This window comes from Alligator sinensis, unplaced genomic scaffold (assembly GCF_000455745.1).
Source record: "Alligator sinensis unplaced genomic scaffold, ASM45574v1 scaffold241_1, whole genome shotgun sequence".
NCBI classification, from domain to species: domain Eukaryota; kingdom Metazoa; phylum Chordata; order Crocodylia; family Alligatoridae; genus Alligator; species Alligator sinensis.
Window position 1 is genome coordinate 3,910,151 of NW_005841894.1, and position 21,972 is coordinate 3,932,122.

At 41.1% G+C, this 21,972-nt stretch overlaps 1 protein-coding gene across 1 annotated transcript in view; it reads right to left on the bottom strand.

The window, feature by feature from the left end:
• Positions 1 to 21,972, bottom strand: part of TBC1D4 (TBC1 domain family member 4) — a 129,312-nt gene that overhangs the window by 11,987 nt on the left and 95,353 nt on the right. The window contains exons 12-16 of the mRNA XM_025197332.1: positions 15,713 to 15,876; positions 13,053 to 13,262; positions 7,418 to 7,579; positions 5,892 to 6,050; positions 4,292 to 4,536 (exon numbers count right to left, since the gene is read on the bottom strand). Of these exons, the coding sequence (XP_025053117.1) occupies positions 4,292 to 4,536; positions 5,892 to 6,050; positions 7,418 to 7,579; positions 13,053 to 13,262; positions 15,713 to 15,876 (940 nt within the window). The remainder of the gene's footprint in view (positions 1 to 4,291; positions 4,537 to 5,891; positions 6,051 to 7,417; positions 7,580 to 13,052; positions 13,263 to 15,712; positions 15,877 to 21,972) is intronic.

The following is a 21,972-nucleotide window of genomic DNA, read 5'->3' on the forward strand; positions in this document are numbered from 1 at the left end:
AAATAACCCCAAGCCCGACTGAATTAAGTTAGAGTAGGATTCAGCTCCACCTGACAGGGGGCTAGTTTTAGCCTTCTGATCCCTCCACAGCAGAACTGCTAGCCACCCTGATCTGTTACCCTTCCCCCCACCCTTGCCCTCAAACTGGGCTCCTGGCATTAGTGAATACTGGCACCAGGAACAGTTTGCCAGATAGAGGGAGGCTGGGAGAGTGGGTGGGCTGGTGGGAGTGAAGAGGCTTTGATCCTGCCAGGTCTCCCCCCCACCAACACTGCTAGTTCTCTCAATCCCAAACCCCCTGGACTCTACCTCCAAGATCCCGCTAGCCCACCAAGCCCCGCCCCACCCCAAGATCCTGCTAGCCTTCCTGATCCCCTCTCTCCCCCATTCTGCCCACTCCTCCTCTTACCCTGACTTACCTTAGATTGTGCTCCCAGCACCTATCTAATTATGAAGTTAGAGTTTTAAAATGGCCACCCAATCTAACTAACCTCACAAGCTTCAGTGTAACATCTGTATGCACCCTTACTCTATTTTCAATGGTATGATTTTCATAATAGAAACCTACTTAGACATGTCCAGGCAAATTTAGGTTCATCACAATGCAATGTATTGCTGTGTTACAAGGGTAGAGAACAAAAGGCTAGTTTTCTATTTGAACAGTTACTAGGCGACTTAAAATTATTGCTATCAATTTCCTACTCAAGTTTCACAAACAAAAACCTCCAACATCATTATTAAATTTCTCTCTTCCTTCATTTCTCACTTACAAAAAGTCCTAAACCTCAGGCCTATCTTTGACATTTACTACCAGTTGCTGAGGTTTCCAGTGCTTTAAAAGGAACACGTTTATTAAATTGGACAGATGCATGGCATCTAAGTATGGTACAATCCTTGAAATATGTGAGTCACATTTCATAAGGAACAACACAGTCTTACATTCCTTCTGAAAAAATATATGAAAGAACTCCCTTACTGTTGATTTTGCTCAGATCAAATCAAAAAGTAAAAAAGGAAAGACCAATTTAACAGCACTTTTTTTAAAAGCCAAAGATTTCTAAAAAGCTTGAAATATTATTTTCCTGTCTGTTCCTCAAACAACTCAAAGTGAAAAATAATGTGAGAACAAAAAAAAAAAACCCCACCAAAAAAAAAATAAAACCCTGAATGTTGTCTTTGAGTTGTAGAAAGAGACAAATTAGGGTCGCCTATGGCACAGAACCACCAGATAAGCCAGGTGAAATGTACAGATATATAGTTTAGAATATATTTTTACATGCATTTAACTTTGTAACTTGATACAGGTAATCCAGTAATGGAAAAATCAGATTAGATCAAAGTGTGATCTGTCATACATTTAAAGTAATGTACACTCTCAGGCAAGTGACTGCTTGCCTTAATTCCAGGGATTGTTAAACACAATAATGAGTTATTTCTAATGTAATCATGTAACATCAAAAAGATGCAATTCAAACTTAATGGAATTTCTGCACCAGGTTGAAAAATTTCAAAAGTACCACAGTACAGTGGTATTTTAGCAGTCCAAGGTACTAAAAAAAAAAAATCCAACATGTCTCTAATCTCACATTAAAGAATGCCCCGCAGGTCTGCAAGGGTTGTCAGTTGTAGCCACAGGTCTGCAAGGGCACTCAATCCTGGAAAGCAGATCAATTTTAGCTAAAAAATTCTTTTGGCAGTTTAGATTGGCAGTCCTAGCTTTTCATGTTTCCATTGAAACACATAGTAGATAGTTAAATAAGTTAGAGGTGTGGTGTTTATATTTCCGATGTTGCTTTTTCTGCCATTTACTTCCATTGTTACGGTGAGTAAGAATCCTACGAATACTTTACATGGCCACTGGAGGTCACCATTGATCCAAGTTTACAGGAGGGAACTTGTTCAAAATAAAATCTATATACTACTCCTAGATATAATCCATGTATGACTTCTGCAAATTTTCCCATAGCACAATAGTCCAAGAAATGAAGTTCCAGCCTACACTACAACTACAAAGAACCTTAAAACCACCCAAAATATCCAATGATATGCAGGCTTTGAGATGCAGCCAATATCGTCCAAAAGACGAAGATGAAGCCAAGCCCATGTTTGCTTCGTATATGTAAAATAAATGAGTAGTATAGAAAAAGTAGGTCAGATACTCCCACCTACTTCTCATAACACAAGAAAAAAGCCATTTCTTTCAACTGAGTGCAATATAATGTTACACAGTATATAATTAAACATATGGAGTTCATTGCCCCAAGATAACTGAGGTCAACATTTTAATCTGGAATTTAAAATAGAATGGATTACTAAAGAAGCAGATAGAGTTATACGCACAGGGATATTTTTAAATGGAAATGTAGAAAATAAATTTTCCACCAGTGCTATAAGATCCCTTTAAAGGGTGCCACTGGAGTCATGCAATATTAGCACTGTTAGGCATGCAAACACCTACATGATTCACAAGATAGATGCAGAGACTTCAATTAGGAATCCATGATGTCAGAGCCATTCCAATCTGTTGTGGTCCGAGTTTAAAAACAATTGCTCTTTTTTTTTTTCTTTCTTCTTTCGACTATGGGAAGAGTGAAAACTAAGAGCTGGCATTTTCCAAGAGGTGCCCTTGAGTCTAATGGAGGTTAAGAACCACTAGCATATAGAACTCTCACACTTCAAGAATAAGCCAACCAATTTATGAGCGTTAGGACTAAATTTTCTTTATAGGATACCTGCACATGTTTGTTGACCTTCTATGATCTTTCTCTGTCCCTTCCTTTTTCAGGCATCCTGTAACGGCCACTGCAACAGCAGTGACAGGAGACTGGATTAAGCAGACTGCTAGTTTGAAGAAGATTCGTCTGGAAGGCTTAAGTTTCTAAATTTCTCAGTAGGGGTGTCTAGTGGGAGTGGTGGTGGTGGTAGTGGAGGGTGTGTTTTAATTAGGAGCCGTTCTTGGGAGCTGCTCTAATTAAAATGCCCTCAGTGTCTCACGTAGTCAGCATCCTGTGCTTCAAAACAGTGGTGGGGGTGCTTTAACTAAATGTTCATTCAATGAGCATTAGTTAAAGTGCCCCTGCTGCCATTTTAAAATGAGGGAACACTAAATACATGCGATGGTGAGGTGGCTGGAGTGTTGAAATCGCAACTCTTTGGCCCCTGAAATCCAACTCTTTGGTCACCCCTGCCTACCACCACTGTCCTGTGCCACCGCCACAACCCGCTTTTCCGCAGCCGGTTGCACGTGAGGCTCCACAGGCTGCTGACAGGCCTTGCACCCGGCCAATTGCATGCCACCCATTAGCAGTCTATGGAGCTGATGGGCTCCTGGGAGATGGCAGCGGCATGGGGAGGTGGGTGGTGGCCACCCAGAGGGGTGCCTTCTTGCTGTTGGCTAACTGAGGGCAGTGGCCCGACAGCCAAAAATCAGGAGAGCAAGCTGGGGTGGGAGGGCAGGGAGGCGCCAGGATGTGCTGCATAGGACTGGCAGTGCCCGGTGCATCCCTCCACTGGGTAAAGAGGTGATGTGTGGGAACATGCTGGGAAGATGCCACCGCTTAGCCCCAGGAGACGCTCCATCCCCACCTGCCTGTGAACCCTATGACCTTTCCAAGTACTCCTACGGGTACGCATAATCCCCGGTTGGCAATCCCTACCCTAGGGGACAAGAAGGCAGATTAAGCACATCAGAAGTTAACACTAATCAGGTGCTGTGGGAAATGGATCTGAGTGCTCCTCTTATTTCCCCCCCCCCTTTCTATTAATATTTCTTCAGCAAGTTTTTCCATGCTTTTCCACTCCCCCCCCAGACTCCTTTTACCACATATAGAAGGCAGGAGGAAACATGGGTGAGGGAAATCAGGAAGGGAAAAGAACAGAAAGGAGTATTGAAGAAAAGACCAGTGAGGAAAGAAACCAAAACAAAATGAGGTTTCCAAAAGGTAAGTTTTAGGTGTTTGGATAGGAAAGGTTCAAGGGAAGTTAAGTGCTGGTGCATACATTTGCAAAGGAGAAATACAGACACCTTAGAGACTAGATTATGACTGTATGCCATGGTTTTGATAGGGATGATCCTGCCTCGGACAGGGAGTTTGACTAGATGGCCTCTGGATGTCCCTTCCATCCCTACTTCTGTGACCTTTAGTAAAGCTATGTCTTTCTTCCCTACTGTGGCAACATCCCATCCTAACAACATGCAACTTTTACAAGGTACTAGAGCACAAGGACAGCCTCTAAGAAATTTCACTGCAGCTTCAAGTGTGGTTTACTTCAGGAGAAAGGGTTAACTTACCTGTAGTGACATCATGTCCGGCCTGTACTGTTTACGGAAGCCCAGGTCATACATGAGGAACTTCAGCATTTCAAAGGCTTGCTCTTCACTCATGTGCAGAAGCAATACTCCAGCCACAAAGCTGATACCCTGGCAATAACCCACTTCCTTGTCCAGCAAAGAATAAGCTTTCAGAAGATTAAAAAGTGACAGCTGTCCTGCTCCCAACTGGGCAGAAAAGTAAGGATGTGTGGGGAATGTCCTTCCTGTTGTAAGAAAGAGGTATTTATGGTCAACCTGCTTTTTAATTCTGAGTTCTCGTATGAGAACAGGGACCCATTAAACCCATCTTCTCTCTATCTGTAGGCTGTGAAAGCTTCCCCCCCGCCACCTCTTATCAAGCCTTCCAGGAAAATATTCTTGAAAATGGATTTAAAGTTGTGAAATGGGTTTGGATAATTGATCAAACTTTCTGACCAGGGCAAGATCAAAAAGTTGTACCAAATAAAACTGAGTATTTAAAAAGCACCCTTTGCTGTTGTTTCTAAGCACTGTAAAACTGTTTGTTAAATACCTTCTTATCCCTCCCCAGTACCTGCCCTCCCCATGCACTCTCACCTTTTTGTACTGGGATGTTTAAAAGCTCATTTATTTTGCCAAAAAGTTATGCCATAGATACTCTAGGGGCTTGGGTTGAGATAAAGGATCCTGTTCTGCAACCCCATCCATTACAGTCTTCAGCAACAAAGCCCAGCTCTTTAGCTTACTTTGCAAACAACAGACTTATTCATTCACTGTGGAGGCTCCCAGCCATTTATCTAGGGCTTTTGTCTTAGTGGACCATCTTACTTACAACAACATTTAATATTTCTATTTTACCAATGCCTTAGGTCTTCAAATCAAGATCAGGGCTCGTTATGACAAATGCTTTATAACGTGCATAGAAAAACATTAAAACTGCAGTGTTCTCTGGGAAAAGCTAAGACAAGTAACATGTATGTGGCGAGGAGGATAGGGAGAGAATATGATCCTATTTCATGCCATTTATATAGCAAATAATACTTGGGGGGGGGGGGGGGGTTTTTTTTTTTTTTTTTTTTTACCCAAAGAAAAAGTTCTTCATTCTCCTCCCCTTTTGTTTACTTTTCCCTTGTCATCTCTCTCCAGTTACTCACTCATCATGAAGTCAACTCTTTCTTCTTTTCCTATAGGCCTATTCTTGTTCTCATCACTTTTTAGGTGCAACCATAGCCTTACTGAAATCAATGGGAGCTTTGTCACGGACTTGATATTGGAAGAATCATTAAAGAATTTAATCTTTCAAGTTTGTAACTCACTCTTGCCCCATTCCAGCCCATTTCCCCATCTTGCTGCAGTGAATTTTCAACATAACAAACAATTGTAAATTTGCTTTTTCAGAATCCTGTTGCACATACAGCAATAGAAGTTCAGGACACACTGTCGATACCAACACAGAACATATGTTCACAGACAGTAGCATCCATTTCTGTGCCAACACTAAAAATCACCACCAAAATTTGGGTCAAAATAAGCATGTTTCCACATCTTAGCAAAGACGTGAAACATCCTTTAGAATATTTTTCAGCCACACCAAGCATACCTAGATCTACAAGAATAGCATGCTGCTGAGCAGTCAGTTGTTTCAGGAGCTCTTTGTAGGAGATGTCTGGAGGTTGTTGTTTGCTTGGGAGTCTGTGTCTTACACGGTGCTGTACAGCTAGGAATTGCCAGATTTCTCCCCGGCGGCTCTTTGGTACACCTTAAAGAAAAAAATAAAGTAGGATTTGAGCAGGTAGGCTACTGGCTTCTGTTTTGTAAAATGTTAGCATGCACTGCCCTATATTAATATCACAAAATACAGACTGCACTAAATCCATTCTGAGGACTGACATGGAATGGTATATAAGCTGTATGCCAGCACCTAGTATGGTGGTACATTTAGGAGATGCATCAAGATACACTTATTTTCTGGAGATAAGGGGCTCATGCTGCTTAACCTCAAACCATGTATTAAATCTTGAGGTACCATGTGCATTAAGGAAAGATTTCCAAAAGCACTTTTTGAAAATCCCATTTTAAAGTTGTAAGATGTTTGTTATTGACCTTCCACAAAAATATCCCTTTACAGCTGAATTTAAAAAGCATTAAGAACTAATAGTGTTATAATATTTGCTAACTACAGAGTATGATTCACCATAATCAACACAGAGTGATCCTGAAGTCAACAAATGACGTCCAGATAAAATCCTAGAAAGGAGGCTTTAGTAAGGGATTTTATGTAAGTAGTTTTTTCCTTTTCAGTCTTTTTTGCAGCTTACTGACAGTTTATTAATGAGGCATTTTTCCTTTGTTCTATTTTTCAAATACGTTTCACTTCTTTATTATAAAGAATTTGGGTTACAGTAGTAAGTTTTTAGTTCTCGAGCAACTAAACTGATGGTGTGGGATTCCACACCAAATTCATGACTATTATGTGAAAGAGGAAACAATGAGGTGCGGCTCATCTGTATCCCCGAGTTCCTCTCACAATTAAGCCACAGAGTGAGGGAATCTTCTACTGACTTCAAAGTAACAAATCCAGTGCGTTTGCTCAAGCTATCAAGGCAACAATTAAGTCCAGATATCTTGGATTCAGTTCCCACAGATGTCTTAACTAGAGGGTTATGCTGCTACAAAGTGGTGGTCTATCAGGCGTTTTTCCTTGAAAGCAAATTTTCCTCAAAGCAAAGAATGAACTACTCAAGTCAAGCCTTAGCATGCAATCCATAACAGAGCACTGTAGTCCTCTGCCCCTACTGCCTAGTGATTTGTTATAGAGGTTTATAAGTTTGTTGCAGTCCGAGTCAAAGAACTGGGTTCTTCAGCCTAAAGAGGTGAGGCTCTTATCTTGCATAAAGCTCCCCTCAAGCTGAATGACTCAGAGACATCACCTCACATGAGTACAACTATTCCTTCTTCTACACCATGAACTCAACTTCTTGTAAAAAGTAATTAATTTTCTTACTGCAAAATACTTTTTTTTGGTTTTAATTTTGACAGGGTTTTTTGGGTGCTTTTTTTTTTTTTGGATAAAGACAAATGGACAATTCCCAAAATGTTCCAGTTAACGAAATCACACATACATACCTTCTTTAAGAGTGGCATGAATATCTTCCATATCGCATCTGATTTTGGCTCTGCAGTTTAGTAACTTTTTATCCCAGATATTTATGACATCTTTCTGACAAGTACCAACAACTTCTTCATAGTCCAGTTTTACTTTCCTTGATTGGAGTTCATCTCTGCTTGCTGGAATACAGAATGTGGAAAAAGAGCATGAGAGAGACTAGACCATAATCAGACACCACTGATCACAACGCAGCTAAAGGTCCATCTGAAGAGATAGATTTTGTTACTACAGAATTTGCCCTGCATTAATGGATAAACTGTACAAAACTAGTCTTACCTGTACTGTTATGTTATGCTACTATGGGCCAATTTGATTTGTGTTGCAAAACAGTGTAGAAAAGTTCAGATAGTATAAGGAAAGAAAAAAAAAAAAAAGCTGGGGAAGTGGACAGGAGGGCAGCTCTTCACTTCCTTTCCTCCCAACTGCATCTGAGCTCCAGAGATGTTTAGCCGCATCGGTTTGAAATCAAACATAATAGTGCAAGGTGACACCAAAGATGAAGTAGGTTTTTCCCTATACTGTAAAAGCTTTTCTTTTTCTGAAACAGCTAGTCCCTGAAGTGCCACCCTGCCTTACCTTCTGCCTGAACTTTGGAAAGCTTTTCAGAGTGAAATGAATATTTTGCAACATATGGAATTCTGGTAATACTCAAACTTACATTAATGGAAGGAGGTATCATCTGTTAGTATTTCAAAGGCATTTTCCCCAAGTCTGCTGATGATAGAGGGGTTTTTATTAGATCTCTTCTGTGGCTAAACATTCATAGCTCAGAAACAAAGCATTTAATGTACTTCATCAGCCAATATGCCATACACAGGATACAAATTAGTATATTTACTCAAATACAAGATGAGATTCTCCCCTAGCCCCCCCTTTAGTTAGTATAGAATGGGGGGGGGTCCCCCTATACCATTATATATTCATATACAAGGAAACCTTGCTAATTACATTAGCTATCATTAAACTGCTCCAAAAAGCTGCATGTACTAAGTAATGGAAACCAACTATGAAGTTGATTAAATCCAGCCAACAGTGAGCAGGACTATAACACACATGGCCCCACCACAAAAATGGGTTAGTTCAGCCCATCTGAATAAGATATTGTACTGCCCACTGCACTCAGTCCCCCTCAGCACCATTTTTTCCAAGTCATGGTGAGCCACTGCAGTGCATACATTTCCTGTATGGAAATGAGAGTGAACTTCCTCTTCACTTCCACAGCTGAGCTGTGCCTTTCTTTCCCATTTCTAATGGTCCCCGTTTCTTCACCGGCCTCAAAATGGCTGGCAAACAGCACAAAACAGCAAACATCCAGACAGTTCACACAGAACCCGGCTGCCCCTGCTCTCATAGGATTAGCGTGGGCCTGCCTTCCAAAGGACCAGGTTGCCCTGTGCCTCATCTGCATATACATTTTTGGAGGATCCAAAGATTTGTGACAAGAACGCCTGGTTCAAATCATGAGTGGGAGCCTATTAGTACATGGATCCTTGGGGTGGGGACACAAAGTATCTGGAGTACACACACACACACAAACTTTGATCATGATTTGACTGGGCTACATACTGCATGATTTCAAAGAACCTGTGATAGATCTTTAAGCCTCATGTTTACCACAAACTATGTGAGAACGTTACGTGGTTCTCTCAGAAATCTTACATCTCCATTTGCTGTGAACAGGGATTCTGCTTTTCTCTGATAAAAAGATCCCGAATTTTTGGGTTAAAAAAAAGTAACCCAAAATCCATGTTTTTCCATGATTAAAAAGAAACACTACTAATATATGGATATATGTATAATGGTGTTTCATAGATTCATACATGTTAGGGTCGGAAGGGACCTCAATAGATCATTGAGTCCGACCCCCTACATAAGCAGGAAAGTGTGCTGGGTTCAGATGACCCCAGCCAGATGACCCCAGCTAGATGCTTATCTAACCTCCTCTTGAAGACCCCCAGGGTAGGGGAGAGCACCACCTCCCTTGGGAGCCCATTCCAGACCCTGGCCACTCTAACTGTGAAGAAGTTCTTCCTAATGTCCAATCTAAATCTGCTCTCTGCTAGCTTGTGGCCATTATTTCTTGTAAATCCCGGGGGCGCCTTGGTGAATAAAAACTCACCAATTCCCTTCTGTGCCCCCGTGATGAACTTATAGGCAGCCACAAGGTGGCCTCTCAACCTTCTCTTGCGGAGGCTGAAAAGGTCCAGTTCCTTTAGTCTCTCCTCGTAGGGCTTGGTCTGCAGGCCCTTAACCATACGAGTGGCCCTTCTCTGGACCCTCTCCAGGTTATCCGCATCCCTCTTGAAGTGTGGCGCCCAGAATTGCACGCAGTACTCCAACTGCAGTCTGACCAGCGCCCGATAGAGGGGAAGTATCACCTCCTTGGATCTATTCATCGTGCATCTGCTGATGCACGATAAAGTGCCATTGGCTTTTCTGATGGCTTTGTCACACTGCCGACTCATGTTCATCTTGGAGTCCACTAGGACTCCAACATCCCTTTCCACTTCTACAGCCTAGGGAATGACCTGCTGGGTGGCACAGGTGTGCTGGACATTTTTCCTGTTAAAAATTTGCCTTTTAAAATCATGGAAAAATGTGGATTTGGGGTTACCTTTGTTAATCCCAAAATGGCGGGGCGGGGAGCGAAGGGGAGGCAATCCAGAGAAAAAACAAATAGGATCTCTGCCTATGAAGCGCTCAGGTACTTGCCAAATTTAAAAGTGACAAACTGAAGCTGGAAACAGCAAGGCCTCTATCCACACAATGCCAGATCAGATCTTGAACTTGCCACCACACCCTGCTCTGGAAATAACCACTACTTGATGCTTCAATGAAAAACAAGGAAAACTTGGTAAAATTTTGTTTGACAGATCATCTACTTAAGCCCCCATCCCCCAAGCACTTAACACTATTCTAGAGCCTGGAACTGGTTGCCCAAGTAGCCAAAGAGACATAAAATTATTGTAAAAGAAAGTAAAGTTCTTCATAACAAAAAGATTATTTGTTATTCACAGGAAAAACTGTTTGAAAAATTTAAGATGCAAGAACATGACAGGTGTACGGTAGAAAAGCACTGAGCTTCATTCTTGCATTTGTATTCAAATTAGTAGGTACTATGACTCCACAACCAGTCCCTCTGAAACCAAAGAAACCACAAGCATAACCACCTAGCTGGAATAAGGGCAACAAAAGAAAACCAGATTAACTACAAATGCAGTTATATGCTACCATAGGATGTTATGCTACTGTGTAATGAGAGCAGCCTTTACACCTTCAATATTTAAAAATTAAAAGTATTCTTTTGTTGCTTTTCAATTCTTACCTTCTGCAAAACAAATAACTATTAGCATTTAAGTCTCCTCGACAGCACAAGGAACAGAGAGAGAGATTCTGTTAATATTTTTTATCATCAATACAACTAAGATGAGATGTTTAGTAGATAAGTACCGAGAGCCATTTCATAAATGGGGAAAAATTTCAAATCTTAAGAACAAGGCAATAAATCCATTAAAAAAAAAAAAAAAAATTCTATGAATTCGCAGTTAAAGAATCCGGCTGCCAATAGAAATTTAGGTCTTTCCTGCAATTATGTTTATAATTCTAGAAGATGGCAGGGTCAATTGCCACTTTAAAAAAAAAAATAAAAAAAAAATGGGCCAAGCTTAATGCATGCCAGCTTTAAACAGGTGCTATCAACACAACACTAATCTCAACCAATGAACAAAACAAAACATGCGTGTTGGCAAGATCTCCAGAAAAAACAAACATTCTTTAGGTCAAATTATCCCATTTCGTGCAACATTAAACACAGTCTAAGCTTCTCTATTAAAAAAAATCCCCGTGTTGATTTTGTAATATTCCAGCTCCCTACACTTACAGCAGGGCATTTTTTAGTGAAAACTTCACAAGTCTGAGAACTACTGAATTAAAAATTAGACTCCCATTAAATAAATTCATATTACTCTAGTCTCTCATTGCCTCTTTACGTGACCAAAAATGAGCATTTAGGATTAAACATCAACTAAAAGAGAGGAGTACCAGCTCTATGATTTTTGTAGTCTGTACACTACTTCTCTCAGCCATTTTATTCTCAGGGCTTTTAGAGGTCAGATAGGATTTAACTGCATGCAATGCCTCCGTATTGGATTTCAACTTGCATCCTGGCCCAGAAGAAGTTCAAAGAATATGAAGGAGAAACTAGTCACTGTAGCAGAAACCTTCTCTCTTCCCCAAATGTAGACCGGCAGCTTCCAAAAAAAATAGCCAAAAATAAAAGATTTTATTGGTCAGCCATCCTCCAGCAACTAAGTTAGTGGATATTCCCTTATACATCCTAACAAGCCACCATAGTTTCTCAGCTGATACTTATCTGTAAGAGGGGCTAAGCTGGAAAGGCAACCTGTTATGTGCCCAGGGATGTATAAAGTTCCTGCTACAATATTTCTCTTGCTCATTCCCTTACTGTGCCCTGATTAATATACACTGCACTAAAGTAGTAGAGAAAGAGGCGAGAAAGACTTTTACAAATGAGGATAAAGGAAGTCTATAATAAAATAATGCAAAATAATACTAGGCTCCAGAAAGATTAAATACTGCAACAGGACAAGACTAGAAACCACAAATAGTAACTTCTTAAATTAAAACCAAGAACACATTTAGCATTTTTAATGGCTGAGATGAATAAGATATAGTTAGCTCTAGAAGTTTTATATGTATACATCTGGATGTTGACTCCTACCTTTTGATTAGCAGCTTCATAAAAAAAGGTCACAACTACCATCAAAAGGCTAATATATTATTAAAAATGAGTTAGCTACACAAAGATGGCCACAAATTATGGCCCAGTTTTTCCATGAAGTCCTGAACGCTCACATGATGATAAAAAAATGGAAGCAACTAAAATATTAATATTTGTGAAAATGTAGGTCTTAACTATTTCCCAGGTGGGAAATGGAAGGCCGCATACAATACAAGGAGCATTTTGTTTGAAATACTAAGTACTTTGGAGGCCTACCACTTCTTTGTATCATCATTACACTGTATCATCAGAAGTTTTTCACTATGGCACAAGTCATTATGCTATGGAAATTAAACATGGAAAGAAGGGTCCATATTTTAAGTAGCAGAGAAAATCTGCATTAATACAACAGGGGAATAAATCTCATGCAGAATACTGACATCCCTGAAGGTAGCCGTTCAGGATATACACTGTTGTATAGTGACAATAAACCACTATGAGAAATGGATCTCTTATTCTTACTACAAAAAGGAACCTTAATATATAAAAGTAACTAAATGCATGTAGTTTCAGAAGAAGAGGAAAGGAAGCCTGATGTACTTGTCTGCAATGTTACACTTTTGTAACATCTCATGAAGGAAGTCTAAATATTTTCAAGAATTCAAACTTATAGGTCTGCCAATTTTAGTCATAAAATGACAAAAAATGGAATGATATTTCAAATCATTGTCTGCAACATCACATTGTTTTATATACACGGTAGCACTGGCTCAGACTTTAGATGAGGGCAATAACTACTTGCTATTTGGATCTCTGAAAACTAGCCCCACCACCTCTTTGAGGGGTCTAACCTTCCAGCTTCTGGTTTTCTTTTTCCATTCGAAGCAACAGGATTTGCTGATGGATGGCTTTTCTCCACAGACTCTGCAGCTCTTCTGAATTTTTCCCCTCTCCAGCCTTATCTGGGATATCCTCATTTTGCAGCACAGGAATAAGAGGATCCTCCTCCAAGGGTGGAGCAAGAGGAGACAGGGGTAACAATTCATTCCCCTCACGGCCATCTGAAAGAGTCACGCAGTTATTACTGGAAATTCAAAGATTATAGTTGACATGCTACATACAGTAAATACTGCTATTTGTATTCTCACCTTCAACAAAAGGCACTAGTTTTTAAAGTAGGCCTACTAGCATTGTTTAATATCAACTTCAATGTTAGAACCAAAGTCTCAAGACACTCCCTCCTTCACAAAATTCACATGAAGAGGCCCATTAACAGTGACACTACCTATTCAGTATTGTTGTGCTTGAAAACTTCCAGGAGTCAAAAAGCTTAACAACTGAAATTGACCTCGGGTTACATGGAAACATGCACACTTTTCTCTGCTAACATGCAGTACAAGTGTGATCTATCAAGAGTACCTTTGTAACAAATCCATGGTTGTGAAGAGTGACTAGAGCTATATTGACACATCAAAAATTTTTTTAAAAGAAATTTCTAAATATGTGATGATGTATTTAATAGACAAGTACACGAGAGCTGCCAATTACTGGGTCAGACCATAGGTGCATGTTGCCTAGTATCCTGGGTCACACAGTGGCAGAGTGGATGCTGAAAGGGAGAGGGAACAGATGACGACCAGGGTTTCTTCCACTGTTCCTCTTTCACTTTAAACTTCCAGAATTTAAGGTCCAGGAAGTTGATTCAAAGGCTGTACCCTTAACTCCCGTGCTCAATAGCTATTGCTCTCCCTTTCCTCCAAGAATGTGTCTAATCCCTTTTTGAATCCGGCAAAATTGTCAGCTTCCACAAAATATGGTGGCAATGGAGTTCCACACTATGTACATGTTGTGTGAAAAAAAAAAAAACTTTTTTGATAGCTTTTAAACTACCTATTAGTCATTGTTACCCCTTAGTGTGTGCATTCTGAGACAGGTATTTTGTAAAACGGGGTGGGTGGGCAATTATTTTGGCTGGAGAGACACTTAATGAGTTTTGGTGAGGTTTCGAGGGCCACGTTGATAGCCCCACCCTCTGGTCAACTTGGGACCAGACATCTGACTCCTAAGCCCTGACCTTTGCCATCAGAAGTCCCTCCCCTTGCCCCAGAAGTACTCCTGGGGGGGGGGTCTTTTGAAACTGGAAAAAAAGAATCACACACTTAAAAAACAAAACAAAACAAACAAACAAAAAAAGACCCCAATGACAAAAACCCAAACATCTACTACATTTTATTTTTTTTTAAATTGTCCCAATTTATGTACATTTGCATAGTACCTCTAGAGGCAATTTCATAATATCTCAAAATGTGATTTTCCTCTTGTATATTGTGTGTGTGGAGGGTAAGGGGGGGTGTGGTGCAGTGTGGGTGGCATGTTAGGGTGCCAGGAGCCACGGGAAGTCCCACGCCATCAGGCTGAGCTGGCTCCATACTGCCATGTGGTGCTCCTGACAAGCCAGGAGTGGCACATGGAGGCATGAAGCCAGAGTCCTGAGAGCCCCACAGAGCAGGGCGATTGCTGGTGGTCCTCCCCCACCCCTCCCTCCCTGAGTTTCCATTCTCGGATGGAGGGAAGGTTGGGGAACAGCCAGTGGGGGGTGGTGCCAGGTAGGCCTTGCTGCTGCCGATTCCTGCCACCGGCTCCTCCTGCTGCTGGTGCCTTGTCAGCTTTTAAGACAGGCAGCCACCAGCAGGTAATAAAAATTTTAGAGGAGCCCTACAGGTCAGATAGAATGGCCCGGTGGGCTGGATCTGGCCCACAGGCCGTATTTTGCCTGCCCTTGTTGTAAACCCTTATGTCCCTTCTCACGCATCTCTTTTCTAAACTGAATAGGCCTAGCCTCTTAGTCTCTCCTCTTATAGAAGCTGCTCCATACCACTAATCATCCTTGTTGTCCTTCTCTAGTTCTTCTGTACCCTTTGAGGTATGCTGACCAGAAACAGGCACAGTATTCACAGTGTGGACACACCATGGATTTATAAAGGGGCATAAGGATACATTGTTTTGTTTACAATTCCCTTTTTAAATTATCCCTAACTTCGTTTGTCTTTTTTGATGGCTGCTGATTACCAAGCTGAGTAGTTACAACTATAAGCAGCAGAATGTTTACAGTATAGACCATTAAGGACAGAAAATTGTCAAAATGTTAACTTATTTTCTGTAAGCTACCTATACAAGCAGGCTATATTACAAAATCTGCAGACTGAGAAAGAGTACTCGTTTGTTTTTTGCTGATTAAACCCTCCTCCCCTCAAAAAAACCCAACCACCCCCCAACCCACCAGTTATTGCAGTTCACCTTTAACAAACAACAGCAACAAAATGCAAATAGCTCGCTTCCTCAGACAAACTGTCCAAAACAATAAAAATATTCAAGATTTATCTTGACAAGACATTTTTTACAACCAAGGTTTGGTACGCACATTGTTGCATTTAAAACTGTCCTTTGTACAACCTTGCCCAGTAACATGCAATAGTGTATATTTAGTTAGTTTTCTTTAAAAAAGACAAACCTGGGTGGTGTTGCATCTTAGCAGGAGATTTGTTCATTGGTGAAGCTACCCGCAGGAAGATCCGCTGCCGCCAAGAGATGCGGCGGGGGGTGAGAGTGACCCCGGCGGCATTTAGAGAGTCATTGCTGCACACAGATAAAGTCCTTTTCCTTCCCTCCCCTTCACTGGAAGGAAAAAGAAAAACAAAGGGCCACAGATAGTGTCAGATTGAGAACAAGTGGATGCAGGTTTGTTTAATATACAATAGAAGCCATCAGGGCAGTTTCTGAGTTAGTATTATGGAGGCAGAGCAAGTTATGATCTACAGGCACAAACTGCAAAAAAAAAAAAATTATTGTGACAGACAACACTGAAAAGTTCATTTCATACAGCAGTCCTGAGCGAGGATTAGTATGAGGCATATGATGCTCAGCTAGAAGCTCAGAATTAAAAAGCTAAACTTTTCAAAATGTCCTTTTGAAAAAGCTAAGAGACAGTTAAGTGCAAGAAAATAAATGAACATTTATCCTTCAAAAGGATGCAATTTGTTTTCCTTTCAGCCATACATCAGTTTTCCCAAGTGTGATCTGATGCAACACATCAAGATGAAGATACTGCCCAAACATAAAATCTAGAAGCTCATTTAAGGCATTACGGCAAATATAATCATGAGCTCAAAAGGTGGAGGACTGAAGGGTAGGTGGGTCAGAAGCCTCTTGCTATGCTGCCACTCTCCTTTCCAAGCTACAAGATAATGGCTGATGGAAAGAGAGAACAAAGAAGTGTGCCATGTGCACAGCCCTACACAAAAAGGGAGCAGCCTGTGTGCTCTCTACCAGCACCCACAGCTGGAGGAACAGAGTCTTTTCAAGCAAGAGAAGGGACACATCCCATCACAGTGACCTAGTGATCTTAAGGACTAATCTAGTAAAAGGGCCACAATGGTGTGGCTGGTTGGCAGATCGTGCTGCTGCAGGAAGGGGCTGCAAAAAAACAAGGAGGAAATATGAATGCAGACAGACTTATTGCATCTTTCCACTCCAGTACTTAAGCATCTAGTACCGGCTGTTGCTAAAGAGCAAAGATTTCAAAAGGCCTTAAGCCATTTAAAAGCCTATGTCCTGTTGACTTTCAACAAGTATAACTTTTATCCCAAGCACTGGGAGAAGTTGTTGGTCTAATCCAATATAACAGCAAATGGCAAACATCCAACATATTCTTAAATAATCTTTGGACAACTCTTTTGCATCTGATGTGTACCTATTAACCTCATTTGGGACTTATAAATAGCTTGCAGACACCTACAGCTTAACTGCCTGAGACATGCCAAACAGTTCTCAATCAACCCGATTTAGGAAGAGGATTACTTGGACAAAGCACTCAGAGAAACGGATAAAAACAGAAGCTGTCATCTCCAACGAATTGATACATCTTGTACCTAGAACGTGACTACTATCCTGAGAGGGGCTCCAGGAACAGGTGCAGCAGTGAAGGAGGTGGCAAAACAGACTATTCATTTAGATAAGGATTTTGTATTTAACATCAAATTAATACATTAAAAAGCAGAGGTGTCAAACATATGGCCTCTAGGCCATAACTAGCCCATGGAAGCCATCCAGTCCACATGACTGCTTGATGACTGGACTTGGCCAACAAGGCTCATTGCTGCTCCTGCCAGAATCACTGCAGCATCAGTGTTAATCCTCATAGCTGCTGTTTTCAGCATGGCTTTCAGTCATTTAAAAGCTGCTTGCATCCCCACTCCTTCCCTACCACCCCATTATCCAACCTGGCAAGCAAGAGGGGAGAAGGGGAGGAGGGTACACAAATGACAGCAGTGTTTCAGAGTGATGATAAAACAGTGCCTCCGGCAACCGTAGGGATTGCTGCCACCACTTGTGGGTCATTCAGCCCATGGGAAAGCACTGTCATCTGCGGCCAGGCCATGGGACCCAACTCAAGGGCTTATTGCACAAACACAGCAGCCCCTTATTGGAAAGGGATTCCAGTCATCTTCCATTGGTTGGGAGAGGATGACTTCCAGGAGTGGGGGACAAATTTTCTGGTAGGCATGCCAAAACACCCTTCAAGTGCCACTAAGATCCCCTTCTCCTGTCCAATCAGCTGCTCTGCTTTCTGCTCCCTGCCCCATCTGTTGCTTTAACTTTCTACTCCCTGCTCTGACACTGTGCTGTCTGCTCTGCTCCTTCCCCAGTCTGCTGTGCTCCACACAGAGGTGGCTCATGCCACTTGTGGCATGCACATTTCAGGTAGTCCAGAACAGGGGTGGTCAACATACTATGGGGGTGGAGGATGGTGACACAACACTTTCACAATACCTACCACAATACAGAGGATGGTTATTTAAATCAAATCGCATCCTCATAAGCCTCTTTCTATAATACTTTACTTACGGTACAGTCCATGGGAAAACAGCCATTCAAAGCCTCTATAGCTAGGCAAGCTTAGGAAGGTGTCAGTCCCTAATATCCCAAAGTAGCAAGGCAGTATCACAGGTAGCTATAACTGTACACCCACCTGGGAAACAAGATTTTTAGAAAGATGACATAAGTGTGAAATGCAGACAACTGCATCCATTACATGCATTGTCAAGACTCTACAGAATGTCAGATGCGACTGCTCCCCCCCACCGCTCCCCAGTACTTGCAGTAATTATATGGCTTATTTCTACAGTCTCATCCTCCAGGAAAAGCAGCAGGAAGCAGAAGCTGGAGGTGTAAGGGGAGGCCCAGAGGCTTTGGCAACAGCAGTAGGTAGTGACCAGGAGTTGGGGAGTAGTGCCTGGACCAGGAACTCGGGACAGATGTGGCCTTTGGGCTTCCAGTTGGACAGCCCTGAATTAGAACATTATAATTGGCTAATTGAATGCAGTATCTCTGAAATTTCACTGGTTAAAAAAGGAGAAAGCATGTAAAGTAGCTAAATCGAGTCAAGTTAAAAACTTCATTTATTAGCCGTGTTGCCTCAGGCACCACACTGAACAAAAGTCAGAAATATTCACTTATGTCAGAATCCCTTCTGGTCTTTATTTTGTAAACCAAATTTTTCCAAGGAGACATCAGGTGGTGCTGCATCAAGATGAAGAGACCAAATTATATCAAAGTACTCAATCTCTCTTGCTTTCTTTCTGCAGCGTCTACAGATTCAGAGATTTATTAACAGTTAGGCAATTCCTGCATCCAATGTTGAATACTGAACAAAGATCTACTGTGAAAAATAGTATTGGCCTTCATAGTATGTCCTACTGCTACAATACTGAAAAGTGCAGTTTGCATCCCTATTTGCCCTGTAGCTGCCTTACACATTCCCTTTCAACTCATCTGTGGAACAATACCTTTATTAGATAGGGGAAAACTACAGCAAGAGAGGGAAGGAGGGAAAGATAAGGTTACATGTTATTTTAGATTACAAGAAAAAGACCAATTAAAAAAAGTGACATACAACTGAAGAAAATACTAATATTTTTTAAGTTCCATGCATCTCATGAGAGGCAATGCAGTAATTCAAGGCAGGCATTAGAACCCGAGTCTACTTATTAATTTGTTAGGAACTGCTATGGGTGCAAGTTGTAGCCTCATCTACTCCTCAAACCTTTGAATTGGTCACGAATTAAAAAATAGGAATTTGTGGGCGATATCTTTTAGGCCAACTGTATAGTTGGGAGGGACATAGACAAGCCTTTGGGTGCCAAAGTGATACCCACAGACTTTTGTCTACGTCCCTCCCAGCTATTCAGATCTTCCAATTAAAGGTATCGCTCAAAATCCTTACCTCTCATTTTTCCACTTCAACCATCTTGACTATATCATCACTCCTACACTACCACAAGATTAGATCGTTACAGTGCTAACAAATATAAAAAGCTTTCAGAATGAGATGCATACCCTCTTTTCTTGTTTTCACAACACAAACATTCTGCTACAGTAAATCACTCCCATAAATTTAGAGGACTAGATGGTTGTACATTTTAGTTCATGAAAGGTGCTGTATACATTTACATTCCAACATGCTGGGTCACATGGGCTAAATTTTGTGTTGGCAACACACAGCTACTATTATGCACTTACCAGTCAGTACACACCCTTGGACACCAAACAATTTTGGAGGTTGGATTGGGATTACTTTCCAAAATTCCCCTGTTGTTTTAAGCAAGCATCATTGCTTACTTCCTCTTCCAAAAAAACAAAACCCAAAACAAAACAAAACCAAAACCCAAACCAAACCAAAAAAACCCAACCCCCCCCCCAAAAAAACAACCAGTCAACTAGTGCAGGAGCAGCTAATGTGAAACTTCTGCAATTAGCTTGGAGAGCATGTACAAACAGATGCAAGAGGCTGTTATTTAACAGGATTTTTTCCTGCAAGTCCTTCCTTAAAACAACCCCATGGTGCTGACTTTCATTTCATAGAAGGAGCCCTTTGCCTATCTCAGTTAACTTTCTAGTAGAATTTATAATCTGAAAGATACCTAGGATAAAGTCAGAGTAATAGGGACAAAAAAGGTGAACCATAACCCAGATGACCAGCAAGGTTGTTTAAATAACTAAAGTGATCAGTGTCTGGCCCCATTTGTTGAAGTTGAGTGGAGAGATGGATGTAGCAGCTCTACCATGCATTCCCACCCAGCACCTCCACAGCCATGTGTGAAATAGTAGATTAGAGATAACCAAAGATAGTTGCATAGGCCCAGTGGGCTGGATGCTACTCTCAGTTACTCTAGTGAAATTTCAGAATAACTATGTTCAGTTTCACTTCATATTTGCACTAGCTCTCCTTTTGGTACCTAGATTAGATGGGTACCTGCCTAAGATCAGACAGACCAGCCACACCATGGGCCTTCCTTCTGAACACCATTACCTCCCAGTTCCTCAGGGTGGGAGAGGTGCCCAGGCATGGGTAGAAATGCTAAAAATCACAGCACACCAGAGAACTGGGCTGTCTTCATGCCATAGACAAGCCATCACCACTGGGCACCACTTATTTATCGATTACTGGAGAAGTAGCTTTTTGTCACTTTTCCTCTTCTGTAAATCCCTAGGCTTCACAGGGTTGAGAAGCAACCCTCCCCTCCCATTTCCTGAGAGGAATATTCATCAGCACAGGAAAGCCCCACGGCATCCTCAACAGCATACAGATTAAATCATTTTACAGACAGGAAACCTTCTCCCATGTTCAACTGGTAATCCCCTCAGTGCAGCACAATAGTAGTTGCACTTAATTTTTAAATGTATAGTTGTTCTACTTTAATCAAGTTGAAAATGCAAGAACAAAATTTCCTTTGAGGGAATGCTAAATGGTTACTCTTAGTTATTTAATTACAAGCTATAATAGAGAAATCTTCTCTATCCTACCCCTTGCACATTCATCTGTGGATGCATCATGAACACATGCATCAACTAGGGAGGGGGGCAGGAAAACCAACTGTATACCATAATGTTATAAATAATCCATCCATACTGAGATAACTCAGGGCACTACATAAGCAAAGAAAGAAGAACATTTTCCAGGCACCACAAATAGATCATACCTGACAGAATAAAGAGCCAAAGAAGGGGGAAAGGGGTACAGTTGAACAGTACAGCAAATAGCCAAATACCAGCTAGGATATTAATGTGATATTGAACAAGTGACCAGCATGCATTTGGTATTAATTTATAAATACAAATAAATCCCAACTTAAAAGCCCTAAAAGAGGTTTCTAAAAACACAACTGAATTAGAGATAAAACACCAGAACACAAATACAGTTGGAACTCTTTGCCTCAGAAAACCAGTCACACAGCTTCAAACAAAAGTTGAAGCAAAATCTAAAACTATCCTCTGGATCTAGCAAGCAAAGCAAGCCTTCTGGCAAATGCAAAGTATGTTGATGTGCCATTTAATTGCAGCCTGCTATAACAACTTTCCATAAAGTATGCTTTTAAGCTCTGATTAATCCTGACTGCTTTGCATCCCTCTTCTCACAGTTCACTTCTAAGTTTTATTTATTTACTTCTAAATGAGAATAATTGTTCTCAAAGCCTCTGAACAACCACCCCTTGATCCTTAACCTTGAAACTATTTGAGCTGACTAGCATATGTGTAATCAAAAACAAAATTAAAAAAAGAATGGAATGCTTCAGACATTTTTGTTTGCAAGTTAACCCTTAAACAGCCAGTATAAGGCAACAGCAAGTAGTTACCCCAATAGTCAACTAGCTGAAAGAGCAATATTTAAATTTCCTCACTTTAATAAACTACAATTAGTAGACTGAAGTACAC